We start from the raw sequence: 18,341 nt of genomic DNA, 5'->3' as shown, positions 1-18,341 counted from the left end.
AAGTGTCTTTGAGAAGGGGGCAGTTAGGGTGACTGGATTACTGAAGGTAAAAAGGGTGAAAAGTTTATACTTGCAAGAAATCAAAGATGATATGACTTCTTATCTCTTGCCCAGTTCCTTCGACCTGTTTTTCCACAAACAATCAGGACCTCTCCTGGGATGGAGGTCTTTCATAGGATTTAAACATTGTGGTTCATCAAATTCAGCCCCAGAAGTTGCTGTCAGTGCTATCATCTTCCTGAGATAGCCCCTAGTCGTAACCAACCAGCTGTCCCTCTGGGTCACTTGAGTTGGAAGACAGCCCACCACTATAAGGTGATAAATGCCTTTGCAAGAGTAGGAAAGGCTCTCTGATTACTTGAGAACTTCTAGGTGTAGGTGAATTTTTCCCCCAGCTGGATCTGGGCTGGCCTGGCCCAGACATAGTCCTAGGCCTAGCCAGGGAGGACCCTAGCCCTTACTCTCTACATGGGTTCTTTATCCCCTCTAGCTCCCCACATGGCAGGAGCTCCTTGAATTTTCTTTTCTCTTTCTGTCCATGTTTTTTCCAGGCCCTCCACATGAAATCTCTGGCCATGTGGATGCCTTTCCTTGGCTCTGTAATTCCCTCAATAAATATAATAATTGAATAGTTATCTCTCTCAGTCTTCTTTTTTATCCAATTATTTGATTAAAAGTAAAAACGAACTTAGGGTTTGGGGTTCAAAGACTTTCCTGGTACCATAATTAGGCTCATCTGTGACCTATCCCCTCCCCATTGGACCCTCCTTGCAGAATAGAAAACTAATTAAAAAATAAAATAAAATAAAAAATACTCCACAACATTTTATGATTAAGAAATCCTCAGTATTTGAGACTCAAAATAGGTTTTAATGGAAGAACAATTTCCTCTGTAGAAGCTTGTGATTGTTTTCAATAAATAGAAGTCACAGGGGAAAAAAAAAAGACTTTCCTGGACCCTTAGTACCCCATTATAGCTTGAAATGACAATGGCGTCAAATTTAATCTTAAGTTTGGTAGTTACCTTCTCATTTCTGGGATAAAGCTCCCAACCAAAAGAAACTGATGGGAGAAAAGTTTTCATTTTGACTTACAACCTCAAGGGGAATCTCCTTGGTGGCAGGGGAAAGCATGGCATGAGCAGAGGCCAGACATCACCCAGCATAGCAGGTGGAAACAGCAGTAGGAAAGTGAGCCAAACTAACACTGGCAAGATAAGGCTAATAATAAATGTCAAAGCCCTTCCCCAGCAGCACACCTCCTCCAGCAAGGCTCTACCTCCCAAACTGCCACCAGGTGGGGAGCATGCACTGAAACATACAAACTTATGGGAGGCACCCGATTCAAGCCACCATACTTAACATGTTGATTAGGGGAGCCACTAAAAAATGAAAGCATGCTGAATGGACTAGAGTAATCACTCAGCACTCTGATTCTGTGAACATGACAAAAATTACATATAGCTAACAAATAAAACGTAAACAGTCACAAGCTTAGGCCACCTCTTCCCAGTGTGGTGACAGGATGTGTTTGTCACTGACAATTTTAACCAGTTTCTTTCACATTTAACCATGGAGTCAAATGAAAAACACACCTACCATACACTCCAAAAAGAGAGAATGCTTAAGATAGCTCTCATGGTAATGTCTTTGGAAGGAAACACGTCATGACTTCTATGAATAAGTGTCCTTCTGCACTTTTGGCCCTTAATTAACTTGTAAATTGGAATGTACATTTCTTCATATGATTTGTGATGGGAAAGTTAGGTTTTTCTCCTTTGATTTACTACTCTGGAGAAGGTGTGCAGGTTATGGACAGGGATGTTTATTAATATTTGTTCTAAGTCATCCCTATCACATCTTCCAGGGCCCAGAAAACATTAAAGAAGATTTGGTAGACTAAGTATAAGTGCTGCTCTCATATCTAGCTGATGATCTTTCTGGGGAAATGATGCTGAGGAGACTCAAAACTCAGTAGAGCAAAAAATCAGAGGCTTCTGAGAGCTCAACATTAAGACTTCTAACATGCCCTCCAAGCTCAGGGAACATTGTTAAAGAGGGAGAAGAATGATTGTAGAAGACACGGGGTGGAAAGGAACATTCTGAGGAATCCTCCCCACAGAAACACCCACCACCACACATACAGAATGCCTGGTTTGTTCAAGACCCTTCAGTGAATACATGTAACCCCCACTGAGGGGGACACTCAGTGGAATGAGGCCAGGGGAGAGGGAACATAAATGTATGACATGATGAAAACGACAAATACGTGCTATGTTAAAAACAGGTAAATCTTTTAAAAAAAAAATTGACTTTAAGATTTAGGAAGGCCTTAGCAAGTAGGCCATGTCCACAGCCAACTCATGTCCCCTGTCATCCTTAATTTGTTCATAGGAAAAGTTATTTCACAGAACCTTTTTCACTGTGTAGGCAAGGGGTAATAAATGTGTGTACAGAGAAGATCACCTTGTATGTAAAGTCAGTGCTCAACTAAAGATACATAGATAGATAGAGAGAGAGAGAGAGAGAGAGAGAGAGAGAGAGAGAGAGAGAGAGGAGCCTGGGAGTGGGGAAACGGACATAGATAAAGGGCTTGGGAAGCAAGCATGAGGATCTGAGTTTGCATCCCCAGGACCCACATCATAGCTGAGCACAGTGGGCATGCTTGCAATTCTACTCCTTGGGAGGCAGATACAGGAGGATCACTGAGGCTTGCTGGTCAGCTAGTCCACCTGAATTCAGGAACTCCACGTTCCATCAGAAACTTTGTCTTACTAAAGAAGGTAGAGAATGATGTAGAAAGGCACCTGACATCGACCTTTGCCTTCTACATGTATGCAGACATTTGTGTCCACCTGCATGTGAACATATTGCCACATCCACATCCACATGCAAGAAATTGAATGTAAAAAATGATTTTAATAGGTAAAAAAAAATCAACATACATTATCACAATTAAGTTGAAAATTAAACTAACCTGTAAACATCTAAATTTTTTTTCCTTGTTGATATCAACAACTACCTCTTTAAACTAAATGCAAGGAATGGATGGGCTGGCTCTGGTCTAATAAATTATAAGTGAAGACTAATTTGAGGATCAAAGATGCTGTTTGGGAGATATGACTTGACTGGTAGGAAAAGCATTAGCTGTCTCCCTCTGGCTCATGGATTTATTCTCTCTGCCTTGGAAATATCCTTCCTCACAGTTTCTGAATCTTGATGTTTAATTTAACACACAGGTCTTTGAGAAGCGCAACGGGGGGTTGTTCTTGGTAGTTCTGGCATTGAGAAGATTGAAATGTACATGTTTCTTCTCATTTATCAAAGGAGGGCAAGAATCTAAAGTGACATTTTATATCAAATGAATTATGAACTGTGTATTTTGTACCTGAGGGAACAACAACTAAATTAGGGTTTTAGATAAAAAGGAGAGCAAGACAGACACACACAAAAATAAGTTCTTAATAAAACATACAGTAATTTCTGTTACGATGTCTGACAGCAATATGCAGTCATGTTGTTAGAAGTAGCAAATGGATTCAGCCTACTTGGAAATCCAAGAGATGTACATATATTTGAGAGATTTTTCTCAAGAAGGATTAAATCTAAATTTCTTACATTATTAGACTTATAGGCAAGATTCTCATGTTATTTTTTTTTGTAAATGCCCACTCTCAAAAAAATTGTAACTTAGTTCTCACAGAGAAGATGACAGTAATGACTATTAGAGGAAAAACACAGCATAGAAGATAGCTATCATAAATTAAAATATCCCATGTTATCTTCCCTCTGTTTAATCTGTTAATGCCAATACACACCTGCTAGAATCATTCAGATTTGTTCAGATCTTAATATCCCATGTATTTTCCACGTGACCTCTAACAAGTTGCATGGTGCTGGTTTGCCTCAGTCGTTCATCAGTAAGTTGGAACACTGGGAAGGATAAGTGTAACAATGCATGTTGTCCAGACACCAGGACACCATACAAACAGTGACTGTGTATTTTGAACAAGGTCCTGCCCTTCTGCCAATGAGAAAACTTGGAGGCAGGAACAGCCTGGCCCCTGTGTTTGGTAGGCAGCATACCCTAAATTTCAGAAGCACTAGGAGTAACCTTTCTAGGTGAGGGCAAGTCATGCTGTCATTATGTCAAATGCCCAGTAAGCATATTTTTAAACAACCAGTTGAAAATTTGGGAATTAGAAGTGCTGTTTCCATACAAAGCTATGTTGTCATTACTATGTTCTTCAAATAGCATATATTCTCATCTGTGATATGTACTACTTAAATAAGGGACACTAATATGAGCATGTTTGTTTAGACTCCTAAAAATCCTCCAAAAACCACAAGTGACAAAATTCCTTACTGCCAATTTCATATATGTTCTAAATCCAGTGACATGCCAGATAATGATTATGTGGCTAAATTACTAGAAATAAGTAACTACCTTGGACCATACTGATGATACATTTTCTTTATACTCATCTACTATAAAATCAATAGTCAAATTAACATCTTTATTTTTAATTGCTTGTATGAAGCATTAACTTAGGGCTACATGCTCATGGTGGGCAAGTGCTGTACCTACTCAGCCACACCCTAAGCCTCAGCATTTTTATGTCTTTATTTTCACATTTTCATTCTTACTCTATTTATGTGTAAGTCAGTCTCTTGAAGTCTTACAGCATGTCCAGTGTTTCTGATCACCGTCATGCAGACACATGATGGAGAATGTGGAGTTAATGGATGCTGTCCTAGTTCATTCAGCTACCACAGTTTGTTTCTCACAGTTGTGGAAGCTGTTGAGGGATGCTTCCTCCTATCAAGGGCTTCTTCCTCATAAATACCAGCTTCTTATATTAACCTTACATGGTAGAAAGTGCTAGAGAGCTCCTGTGAGTCTCTTTATGTAGGTACTAACATGACTCATGAGGGCTCCATGACCTAACAGCCTCCAAGACCCATCTTCTAGGTTCATTATTTGGGGTTGGGGATTACAATCAATGATTGAAATGAGGAGCTAGACAGTCAAAAGATACCAGATACTTAATATACTAGCTGAGTAATTCATGCCATAGCCTAGTTATTAGTTGAGTAATCAATTATCAATTTGAACATTAGATACAATTCCATTATTAAGCTAATTTTTAAAATCAATCTCTTTGGATTCTTTAATCATAAAATGGTTAAAATTTTCATTCGTAGGCCACTTAATTTCTAGGAACTTTATCCTAAGTGAGTAGTGTCAATGACAAGATAAAGGGTTTTACACATATATACAGTTATTTGTTTCCTTCACTACCTAAGTCAGGTTTCTTGTCATATTTGTCTTGCTATGTGCATTTAACAGGGCATAATTTAATGTACTATTCTTTCTTTTTTCTCTGTTTTTTCTTTGGTTTTTCGAGGTAGGGTCTCACTTTAGCTCAGGCTGAACTGGAATTATTCACTGTGTCGTCTCAGTGTGTCTTCAAACCCACAGCCATCCTCCTACCTCTGCCACCCAAGTGCTGGAATTAAAGGCATGCACCACCATGCCCAGCCTATTTTTCTATAGATATTGGTTATGACTCTAGCTTTGACTTACTTATTGAATAAAATTATTAATAAACCTTGCAATTGTGGTGAATTATATTGAATTGAATTATATGTTGCCCACTAATTCATGTGTTTTGAATGCTTGGTATCCAGCTGGTAGCAATTTGGGAGTGGAACTTCGCTGGAGGAAGTGTTTTTTGGTAGGTGGGGGGGAGGCAGACTTACTTAGTGATATTATAACCAGCTGCCCCTTGCCAGAATTCAGAAATCTCTCTGGAGGTAGTGAGTTGTTGGGGCAGGTTTAGTTATGTCATGGCCAGCTGCCCCCCACTAGAGTTCAGCTTTCTCTCTTGTTGCTTCTTTCTACCTGCTGTGGCAAAAGTGATGCCCAGTCTATGCTTGTACCATGATTTCATCTAGCATCGTAAAACTTCCCTCCAAGCCTGGAGCCATAATAAAGCTTTCCTCCCACCAGTTGCTTCAGGTAGGGTGCTTTATCCTGGCAACAAGGAGATAACGTCAATGCTAATCATATCTATTGTAATTTCAGAAAGGCTAAATTCCTCAGAAAATCATTTGTTAGTTAACAAGCAATATTGGAACTAAGAATAGGATAAATAGTCAACTAATTTTTTTTCTGCTGTATGTGTTTTAAATTATTTTTTCATGATGGAAGGTGTACTGTAAACAGAGTACTTGAATCCCCAGATACTAAAAGGGAAAAATTAATCTACACTTACTTACAGCCAACTGGATGGATGATGATATTTGCAATAATAAGACTACGCAGATATGTTCTTAGCTGTACATTAAGAGGAATTCACACAATCACAGAAGAGACTTGAGTCCAGTATCTAAATCTAAGAAATCCTTGAGGAAAGAATAGAATTTTGTTTGTGGCTTGAGATCCAACAAGAAGTCTTCTGGGCATTACAGCCACCAGGGTTAGGGTCTCTGACTAGTTCTGACAACATAACAGGACTACATTTAAGCCGAATGAATCTGAAAAGATTTCAAACCCTTGTTTTTCTCTGAGCACAATGAGCTCTCTCAATCACTCACTGTGCTGAGGTGTATACAGTGAATGGAGAATGACCAGTCTGGTGTTTTCTGGCCAGCACTTCACTGAATTCATCTTTCAGAGCCATTGTTGGAAGAAACATTTCATTTTTTAAATCACAAAGCAGGCAGAGGTGTTGCCTCATCCCATGGGTGCTGATGGAAAATGAATTTTTTCATTTTTCAAAATAGTCCACGGGAATGGTAATTGGTATCCTGTGGTGATTAGTATTCCTGTGGTCTGACCCACCTCCGCCTCTTCCTATTACTCCCGTCACACACTGCAGCTGGGGTGTCCCTCCTCCTTTCCAACCCTAGCTGAAGCTCTCCTAGTGAACACTAGTCCAGTCGTCATTCACAAGGTAATAGGAAAGTGTCTTGAGCCACATGAGCTAGAGTACAGATTATTTTTGACAATTATCTGCATGGGTTTTGATGAATGTTCTCAGACCAGTATCATGGAGGTGGAGTTTGAGTACCCCTGAAATAGAGACCTGAACAGGTGAGGGGGGAAAATCAAAGAACAGGTGTATTAACTTCAGGTTTTATTCAGGAATATATTCCAAAATATTTCATGCCATCACTGATACCAAGAATAAATGATAGTTTTTTCCCTTCTTTTACAAAATTTCATTTTATGCAATATGTGCTTCCTAGACAAGCTTTCAACACTAAGTACTTACTCCTTTGGAAACACCTGGAGAAGATGCAATCTTCTCTTTAGCGTTAGGTCATACATATTAAGTGACCCAAACTCAGAAAGTCCCAAACTGCATGTTCTCTTTGACAAGCAGATCTTAGTTTTCAATATTTATAAGTATGTAACTATGCATGTAAGTATTGGGGAGGAGAATGTGAATAAAGCCCATAAAGATAGAACCATAACCAAACGTGGGTATAAACAGAGAAGCTGGAAGAGATGTAAAATAAAAAGGGGGGAGGATAGGAGAAATGTGGCACGTAAACAGAAGGATACTGGAGGAAGTGGAACGGGAGGAGGTGGCTTTGGTAACAAGAGGTGACAACAGAATCAGCAAAAACAAACAGCATTTGAAAATGTCAGAAGGAATGACCTCCTACATCTCTTATACCAACAAAATTTTAATATTTTTTAAAATGGCATACATGGACCTGTGGGCTGTCATTTGCTCTTCCTGAGCTCCACACACGGGCAGGACAGCGTTTCGTAGCTGCAGCTTCCGCATATGTGGAAAAGGGACCTGACAGACAGAAACAAATGGCATGTGCATGTGCTAAGTGGGATTGCTGACTGGACTGGATGTGTCCCCCACCCCGTGAATTTCTGTGAATTCTGACAACCCCTGAGGACTGGCAGCTCCCATCCATCTGTAGGCTCCTGTGAGGTTCCTAGATAAGGAGACAAAGTCCCCACTAATATGCAAATGAGACCAGGAAAATGAACTATTGCTTACAAATGGGATCTGGCAGAAAACAAATCCAACTCTGTGTGTGTGTGTGTGTGTGTGTGTGTGTGTGTGTGTGCGAGCATGCGCGCATAGGCACCGGCATTTTTATTGAAATATGTCATACTTACGCTCTATAAACCACTTACTACAACAAGGTGTTGGTGGTGCAGAATTAAGAACCACGCCCTTGGCTGGGTGTGGTGCACACCTTTAGTCCCAGCACCCACACGGGAGGCAGAAGTGGGAGAACCACAGTGAGTTCAAGGCCACCCTGAGACGACATATTGAATTCCAAGTCAGTCTGGGCTAGAGTGAAACCCTAACCCCGAAAAACAAAAAACAAGAAAACAACAACAAAAAAAAAACAAAAAAACTGCACCCTCAAACTAAGCAGTCCCTTTTAGAATTCTTACTCTGCCAGTAGCAAGTTTTATGATTAGGGATAAAACACTCCACATCTCTAAGCCTTGGTCTCTTTGTCATTACAATAAGAGATAATGCTAACTTTGGAGGGTAATTCTGAGCATTAGAAATAATTATTCTAAAGAATCTGGCACATCATATGTGTTCACAAAGTGAGCTCTAACAAGAGACTATTTTGTGGACATTAAATCTGTTTTCATCTACTTGTTAATGTGCAATGCCACTATTTTCACATCCTTGGGCTCAAGGTTGAATGTCCATTTGTTAGCACATCTGCATTTTCCTCATAATTAATATCTTTTTAAATGGCATATGGTTTAGTGACTGGAAATCGAGTCTTGCCTTCTGTTTTCAATTTGTTCATGACTCAATGAGTCAGTATATGTGTCTGTATTTTAATTTTCCATTCTGGAAACCAGAATTTAAAATCCTTGCTCATATGTAGCTATTTCTGAAAATGATCAGCTAATACACAGTCCAAGGACTTCTGAATAAATGCCAGGTTACTCAGCAGTGTGTCTAGGGTGCATATAGGTAAAATGCCATGGTTTCTTTCATGTTAACAGAGATAGTCACATAATTATGTAAAAAAAAATTAATTTCTGCTTTGAGGGGTGGGGGGCTGTTGAATACACATTTGTGCATCGTGAAGTGGGATAGCCCTGAATGATCCCTGCTTTTGGGGGGGGGTTGAATACACCTGGGTGCATAAGGAGTAGGATAGCCCTGAGTGATCCCTGCTTTGGGGTGGGGGGTTGAATACACCTGGGTGCATAGGGAGTAGGATAGCCCTGAGTGATCCCTGCTTTGAGGGGGGGGTGAATACACCTGGGTGCATAGGGAAGTGGGATAGCCCTGAGTGATTCCTGCTTTGAGGGAAGGGGTGAATACACTGGGTGCATAGGGAAGTGGGATAGCCCTGAGTGATCCCTGCTTTGAGGGGTGTTGAATACACGTGGGTGCATAGGGAAGTGGAATAGCCCTGAGTGATCCCTGCTTTGGGGGAGGTGAATACACGTGGGTGCATAGGGAAGTGGGATAGCCCTGAGTGATCCCTGCTTTGGGGGAGGTGAATACACGTGGGTGCATAGGGAAGTGGGATAGCCCTGAGTGATCCCTGCTTTGGGGGGGGTTGAATACACGTGGGTGCATAGTGAAGTGGGATAGCCCTGAGTGATCCCTGCTTTGAGGGGGGGTGAATACACGTGGGTGCATAGGAAGTGGGATAGCCCTGAGTGCAACAAACACGAGAAGAGTGGGAGCCTGAGGCCCCGGAATGAGGCTGAGACTCACCTGACCTTGCGGGACAGCAGTCACACTTGACTGAGGACCAGCACACCTCTGCAAGTCCCTAACTTCTGAACACTGCACAGCTCTCCGCCGCCCTGTGTGCTGGGTACGTGTTCTGTGCTACCAAGTCCTGTCTTATCTGCCACACAGGAATCTGAGGATCCCGTTCCTTTGCACTTGTCCTCCCAACCCCGGAGGACCCTGTTACAGACAGGAGCTTCACCTTTACACAAATGACTTTACTGCACAAGAATATAAGTTTCTCTGACATTTTAGTTTAGCACTCTATACCACTATTAAGAAACACACATGTGCTTGTACACACACACACACACACACACACACACACACACACACACACTGCCATTGTAACAGGCTGTCTCAAATAAGAAATTGACACATGAGGAATTTTTTTTCTCCTTAAAACTTTCTTCCTTCTGTTTTGGGGGATATACTAGTCACCTATAGGGAGAGAAACCTCTATTTTACTTCATAAATTTTTTTTTCTGTAGAGTTCTGCAAATCTGCATGAAGCAAGGTTTGAAGCATGTGTGAATTGCCTCGTTTATTTGGTATTTGATTATTTTTAGGAAAAGTCCAGAAGTCTAATATTTAAAACTTTAATAAAATCCTGTATTCAAAAACTTAGCCCATCTACACTAGTTCATTCTGTGATTTATTTATGGCTTAATGTTTTCTCTTTTTTTTTCCTTTGAAAGAAGGTTGAATTTGAAATTTTATTAAAAATGCCCTTCCTTTGGATTTATAGCAGGAGGTGTCTGTTTTATCCGGTTGCCATGTAGAATTAGTATTTACTGGACAAGATGTGTTGATTCAGGAGGTTGTCTGTGGAGTGTTTGCCCCGTGAGGGTCATATGAAACTACAGAGAAGCTTGTGAGCAACATGGCATCTTGGAGACCATATATCAAGTGGAAAGATACAGGGCTCTTCTCTTAGGAAACCAGGAGTGGAATTATGGCCGGTTCCCAGTTATTACTTCGTGCTAAGGAGCCTCTAAGGAATAGGTGTAGGATAAAAGGGGCTAAACAGAGGGAAAGAATGTTTCCAGAACTCAGCTTTACTGAAATCACAGAGAATGAAGAAATGTAAGAAACAATTTAAGATGGTTGTTATTGTACAAATACTCCACAGTTCTGTGTAATGAATTAGTGACCTATTTAATGAGAATTTTGCTTTGTTATCAGAATACATGATACTTCAATATTATTATGAAACCCATTTAGGCAATCTTTTGTAAAGTGCAGTTTTTAACACATGAAGTGAGTGATTTTATCACGCATGTTAAACACTAGTGTTTTCTTGCTGATTGCTTTAAACTAATTTTCCTTCAGAATTTACGCTATCAGTGACATAATACTCCTTTATATGGAAAAATTTAAAAAACTACAATGAAATGAGGAACATGACTTCATTGTGCATTATATCGATGTTGCACTGTCCTGCCTGTCTTTGCACTTCTCACGCCGTGTGTGCGCTTCGTGTGCACTGACTAAAGAATGTGCGTCAAGGAAGAGAGAGGCTGGAGAGATGGCTTAGGTTAAGGTGTTTGCCTACAAAGTTAAAGGTCCTTGATGTGATTCCCCAGACCCCACATAAGCCAGATGCTCAAGGTGGCACATGCATCTGGAGTTTGTCTTCAGTGGCTGGAAGCCCTAGCATGTCCATTTTTTTTTTCTCTCTCTCTCTGTGTCCCTCTCCCTTTTCCTCTCCCTCTTCCCCTCTCTTGAATAAATAAATAAAAAATAAAATATTCTTTTAAAAGAAATAAAGAAAAGCCAGACATGGTGGCTCACACCACTTGGGAGGTAGAGGTATAACGATTGCTGGAAGTTTGAGGCCACCCTGAGACTACATAGTGAATTTCAGGTCAGCCTGAGCTAGAGTTGGACCCTACATTAAAAAAGGGAAGAAAGAAAACAGTATATGTTTAAACTATTAGTGTTCACAGAGACAATATCAATTTTTAAAAATCCTTAGCAAAGAATATCCTCTAATCTGAAGCATCAGAGCTATTATTAGGCATTTTACTCTGAACAGTGCATGTCACTGCATGTCCTGGCCTGAGATCACTCTTCTACCATTGCCTCTGTACCACTGAGCTTTTAGTATAGCCAATGGGAAAATGAACATCACTGGGGAAAGTATGTGCTCTTTTGCCATCACCAGCTTCCCCCATGTCCTTGGATCTTGGTCCTTTCATTTACTTGCAAGAATAAATGTCCCTGCTATGTTCAATAGCCAGCAGCCCCTGCTGTCCACTCTGTCCACACGAGGCCTTGGCTGTCGCTGTCTCCACACAAGGACCTCACTCTGGTAGCTATTATTTCTGCACTTACAATATTAACTGCCCCAGTCTCTTGGTGCTTCACTGTAACAAGCAGGCCTTAGAATGCCGCACTGCCAAGCCTCCAGAACTTCTATTTCTGCTATCCTATTTTCTTTCTCACTTTGGAATTAACGCTCTCTCAAAATAGTTGTCTAATCTTGCTACACCTGCTCCTTCTTCCTGATGCTCTGTTTGATTCAGCTGTCTGGTGGCAGGATGTGCTGCCCACGTCTGCACTGCACATGCTCCTGGCACTGCCACCAAGCCGCTTCCTCCAATCCCCTTTCTCTCTATGCTTAGCCACGTGGTACGATTATCAGGGTTGCCATTTTCCTTTCCAATTAAAAAAATGTGTTTTTATTATTACTATTTTAGAGAAGGGGTACAGAGAGAGAGAGAGAATTGGCATGTCAGGGTCTCAACCGCTGGATAGAACCCCAGATGCTTGCACCACCTAGTGGGCTTGTGTGACCTCACACTGGCTTCACCTTTGTGCATCCAGCTTATGTGGGATCTGGAGAGTCAAACATGGGTCCTTAGGCTTTGCAGGCAAGCAACTTAACCACTAAGCCATCTCTCCAGCTCTCCTTTTCTATTTTTGGCTTTTAATGTGTGTGATGTGGTGTGGATGTGTGATGTGTGCATGTGTGGGTACAGATGTGCATACCCCAGAAGCGTGCAGAGCTAGAGGAAAACATCAGTTGTCCTTCTCTGCCATGCTTCTCTATGTGGTCTCCTGAGACGGAGCTCCCTTGAACTCAGAGCTACCGTTTTCAGTCAGACTGGCTGACCAGCAAGCACCAGCAAGCTCTCCGCCTCTGCTCACCTCAGGACTGGGGTTCCAGATGTGTATGGGCACTCACAGCCTTTTACATGGTTGCCGGGCATTGAATTCGGGCCTTTATGGCCCTCGTGCTTGCACAAGGGTTCTTAGCCTCTGAGTTGTCTCCCCTACACCAGCCCTCCTTGACAGTTTTTGTAGAGAAACCTTATTTCCTTCCCTAACTTCTAGTCTGCACCTTCCTCCCATCCAACCCGTTAAACCCGAAACTTTGAAGGATTTCTAAGCTCAGACTATAGACCTATTCTGTAACTGCTCGCTCACTTATTCCAAGTCTCAGACTTTAAACACCATATCTACATTGATGTATAATTTCTACCCAGACATATATGCAATGTCCTTCTTGAGCTTACCACTAACACAATATACATTGTATGCATAACATGGGCCAGCATAGAACTCTTTGTATATATGAATATGAGGTGTGCATTTGGGTCTAAGCATGTCAAGATGTTTGTGGTCAGAGAACTATGTCAGTGTGACATTCCTCTCCTTCCACCTTGTTTGAGAAAGTTTCTCCCCCCCCCCCCCACCTTCTGCTGTGAATACCAGACTTGCAGGTCCATGAGCTTTGGGATTCTCTGGAATTTGCTTCCCATTGCTGAGGGCACATTGGCATTATAGATGTGTGCACCCACACATTTGGGTTTATGTTAGTTCTGGAGACAAGAACTTTAGTTATCAGGCTTCTAATCACTGAGCCATCTCCCCGCACTGCCATGCAACTCTTGATCCCCTCCCTACCCTGTTTCTCCCTCGTCTCAGGAATAGCACAACCGGTCACTTGCATGCCTGGGCTAAAAACATTGGCATGTTTTGACTCCCTTGTGTTCTAGTGAAAGCTCATGGCCCACTGCACAACATCACTCAACACCTCCCCTGCCATCCCTCAAACCTGAGACCTTGTTCCTGGATTAGTACAGCAGTGGCATCCATACTCCCACTCCTGTCTTGGTCACATTGTGCCTGTGTCATTGTCCTTACTAAACAGGGCCATGAATCCCATCCCCGTGTAGTGTCAAATCCAAAGTTTTCCCTGTGACTTCTAGCGTCTCCTGCGTTGAGTGTCTGGCTACCCTCTGCCTCCTTGCCCTGCCTCCTGCTGCCGCTGTCTGCTTCAACCGTGCTCGCTGCAGTCCTGTGGGCAGAGCCAGGGCCTTCCCCGCCACTGCCTCAGCAGGTCCTGCTCTCTGGCTGAATGGCTCCTCCGCAGACATCCTCATGGCTACCTCTCTCTCATCTCCTGAGGTCTCTCCTCAAGCATCTCCTAATTATGCTTTCTATCACCATCTGACCCAGATTGTTACCTGATAACTCACATTGCATACACCTTTGTATTTTCTCTTTTCTTACCTTGCTTTTCTTTCCCCCTATTAGTTTGTTATTACTGTCTCAAATCCTTTCCTTTATCTTCTTATGACTCACCCCTTCACTTAAATGTAAACTCCACAGGGGCAGGGCTGTGTCTGTTGTACTCAGCACTGGTTTCCCTCCATGTAAAGAACAGTACTTAGCACAGAAAGGAGCTTCCATAAATGTGTATTGAACAAGTGAATGAATTATTGATGAACCGCAAGCCCTTACAGAAGATTGATGAAACATGTAATCTAATACTTCCATCTCATCACTGGCCATTCATTAGCCTCACTGTTCACAGGCAGGTCCTCCTGAACTGTAGAGACATAAAACCCACATTCTACATAAGCCTATACATGTAAGTCATGGAAAATAGGCCTAGTACTCCTCTTGTTTTTGTTATAATGTTGACATCATATTACTATGTTAGTTATTAATTAGTGTGTAACATAATAATAATAATAAAATGGTTACATTATGCTGAAAAGTTTAACTCAGTCCAATGTGCTAATTATTATTAAAATTAAAAAAAATTATTACTTCTAATAATAGTTAGCTAATAATTCTTCGTGTTTAAAGATGCTTTATTCATACATCATGTGACTATTCATCTATCCTAGAAGGGGAAAATATCATACCAATATTAAAGATAAAGAAAATATCACAGAGTTATTCTATGATTTTTTTTTTCTAAAGCCAAAGCTTGATTCAATCTACTTTTGAGTCTCTGACTATCTTTGGAACAAAGCGTTCTTTAATAGGTTCATTCAAGTTCTTCTGACTGGAAAAAATAAATAAATAACCATAATCATTTTTTTTTAGTGGAATAGACTTTCATTTCATTCATTCTTACTAGGCCTTCTAGAAACATGCATCAATTCTTCTGATGGAGTCTACCACACAGGCCTGCTTAATTATGGACACATGTGAGAGATTTGTCAATGTTAGGAGAAGGAAAACACTCATGAGCCAACTTCAATGATATTTTGGTCAGGGTGAAGCCCTATAAATAGACCAGACTGTGTAAAACACTCAAAGAGAGAATTTTAGTTTTATTTTCTTCACTGAGAATTAAGACTGGCACATGCTTTATTTCTTTTTATTGCAGCAAAATACAATTTTGCTCCTCCAGAAAGGAAAAGAGTCTTGCATTCCTGTGCACAGGTGTGACTAAGGTGACTGTGGGTAACATGGGGGAGGAGCATAGAACCTGGACAGCTTCACTGCTCAGTCACTTGTTGTACTGGTCAAAGGGTTAAAGAGGTACTCTAATATTTACTATGCTTAAATCCCCCCATGTTTCAATTAGATGAACACTACTGCAGGTGGAAGCAGGCTCCATATTCATTTGTCTTGCTGCTTGGGGGCTGGCTTTTAAGGCTGAAATACAAATGTAATTGTGTTGAGATGAACAATGAGGAAGTACCATGGTTCAGGAAGGAAAATGTTAAATTAAATGGACCATGTTTAACATTGCCGCTGATCCCGAGGAACAGTTTTTCCAGTATATAGAGCCTTCCTATTCCATGCAGCATATGTTCCCCACAGTTTTCTCTGCTCTAATTCATCTGTGTTTCCCGACAGCTCCAGATGGCCTGCTGCCTCCCAGGCTTGCATCTGCCACTCCAACCAGTCTTCAGGTTGTCTGGTCTACACCAGCTCGTAACAATGCTCCCGGCTCTCCCAGATACCAACTCCAGATGAGGCCTGGCCACCCCACACATGGCTTTCTAGAGTGAGCATTCCACCTACTCCGTGCCTCATTCCATCCGATGGGTTATGCAATGTGCATGAAAATGGGGATGAATCGTTGGCATTTTCAACAAATATAGGCTATCTTTTGAAGGTTCACATTAAAAACAAAACACAAGCAAACAGTTGAGTGGATTCAAATTTGTAAAATATTTTTTCATTTATATAATATAGACAGGAAGATTTCAACACATTTAATAAAGCTTATTACATAGTCAGAAAACATCTAAAACTTAAGAAATTTGTCATCTAAATTGTGGTGAAAAAAATTGTAATGACTATTCCACAAATTCTATACATCAATCCATCTTAATGAAAATAGGATTTATATCTTCTATAAACATACAGGTACAAATTGTCAGTGAATTGTCACTTATTTGAAATACATATAATTTGATTGTTTAAGATGGTAACACGTAAATGTATGATGATACTCTCCAAACATTTGTTTTGTAGCAGGGTTTGCCTTGCTTGTTATTTCTTTGAATGTCTAAAACTTCCTAATTGACATTTCTTCTCATACAGACTGATTCCGATTCCTTCGGCATCATTGAGCTATGAAGTGAGGGACCTGCAACCATTCACAGAGTATGCGTTTCGCTTGGTTGCCACCAACGGATTTGGCAGTGCTCAGACTTCTTGGATTCCATTCCTGACTGCTGAGGACAGTAAGTGGGCTAACCACACAAATGCCCTCAATATTATGGAGCCTCCAATGACTCTAACTGTTACAGAACAAAGAAATTAGGCCTCCTATTTTCTTGTCACAAAGGTCAATAACTTTTCCAGGATAAGAAAGGGAACAAAAGTGACCAGTCTTTCCAGAAGGAAGAAAATCAGGGAGTCAGGAGGGTGGAAGATTTGACTTAGAGACAAGAAAAAGGAATTAACAGAAAATTATGACACAACACTCTTCTATCATTCAGAATACCCTTAAGGACCCTGGAAAAGGGGAAATTGTTGTCTACTCCTTGCCTAAGTGTGAGATATGTATGAGAAATCCTGGTAGCTGGGTAAAAATGAAATACGGAAATTACTTTATGAGCATGCTCAGAGAATTTATACTCAGAACTGGAAACATCTACTTTTACTTACACCCAAAATAGCATCTAGAGAACAGAGAAGTAGAATCTGACAGCAGTGATGGATGGATGAATAGATGGATGACAGATAACAGGAGACATTTGGATTGCCTTATTCAACAAATAGACAATGTTCTTGATGTCCACTGGGAAGTTCTATAAATACATGCATATAAAGGGTCTTACTAAGCATGTATATAAAGTAAATCTCTGAACATAATATTTGTGTCCACAAAAGGATATATATGAACACAGAGATATAATTAGTTTTATAAAGGTTGTAAAGTAAATCAAACTACACAAAGCAGGTGAGGGCATTGAATCTTTGAACAATGAGGTTTATTGGGTTAATGTTGTCAAATCCTTTCATCACAGACTTCTAAGGAATTGTGACTCTGTGAGCCAGATGCCATTTCAGCTTTCTATCCAATGAGAAATGGCATTCACTTTCAACACCTGGCCACTAATACAAAGGTATAGCATTTCAAACAATATCAGTATTGTACTAAGTTGTTGTACACTTATAAAACCTCTTCTTGCATTATTTAAGTGATAGTGAGACTTGAGCTGTGGTGGCATCAGAACAATCCACCATCTTTAAAGTCTACTTCATTTTATAAAGCACCATTATGAGCAACGTCCATGACAGACATACATATTCTCCTATTCACTATCACTCTCAAGAAGCAAGGTAGGTAATTTTCAAGGGCATATCTAATGTTTTTGGTCCCCAGGTGCAACATAGTATGTTGCAATACATGGCACCCAAAACTCAGTCATTAATGTGTTGCCACACAAGGGAAGGTTGCACAAACTTTGCAGAATCAGACACCATGGCCACCAATGGTATTCATGTTTATAAACTAGAGAGTTCACAGTCAAAACAATTTTGAGGATCCATTTAAAAGTGCAACTGAAGACAGATGGATAATCTCCTTTTTCAACACAACATGCTTATGGCACTCAATAAAGATTAACTGAAAACAATCATTACACCCACTGATAAGAGAGGATTCAGTGGAGTAGCAGGTCAGGAGGGAGGAAGGGCTTACTTTTCAGATATGGCATTTCTAATTCCCAAAGGAAAGGAACTTCTCCGATCACCTCAGTGGTTATGTGCCCACTGTCCCTGTGAATAAGAGTCATGACTTCCTATGCATAGGAAAGAAGGCTAGGCAAAAACCAATCCGAAACATGGTGGCTTGCCATTGAGTGCAGCATCCATT

At 40.8% G+C, this 18,341-nt stretch overlaps 1 protein-coding gene across 1 annotated transcript in view; it reads left to right on the top strand.

Annotated features, from left to right (window-relative positions):
• Ush2a (usherin) overlaps positions 1 to 18,341 on the top strand; it is a 755,222-nt gene that overhangs the window by 474,184 nt on the left and 262,697 nt on the right. Inside the window, exons 38-39 of the mRNA XM_004672003.2 lie at positions 15,866 to 16,016; positions 16,559 to 16,701. Of these exons, the coding sequence (XP_004672060.2) occupies positions 15,866 to 16,016; positions 16,559 to 16,701 (294 nt within the window). The remainder of the gene's footprint in view (positions 1 to 15,865; positions 16,017 to 16,558; positions 16,702 to 18,341) is intronic.

Source organism: Jaculus jaculus, chromosome 1 (genome assembly GCF_020740685.1).
Source record: "Jaculus jaculus isolate mJacJac1 chromosome 1, mJacJac1.mat.Y.cur, whole genome shotgun sequence".
Taxonomy (NCBI): domain Eukaryota; kingdom Metazoa; phylum Chordata; class Mammalia; order Rodentia; family Dipodidae; genus Jaculus; species Jaculus jaculus.
Note: the sequence above shows the minus strand (reverse complement) of the source record. Positions and strands in the feature narration are given on the sequence as shown.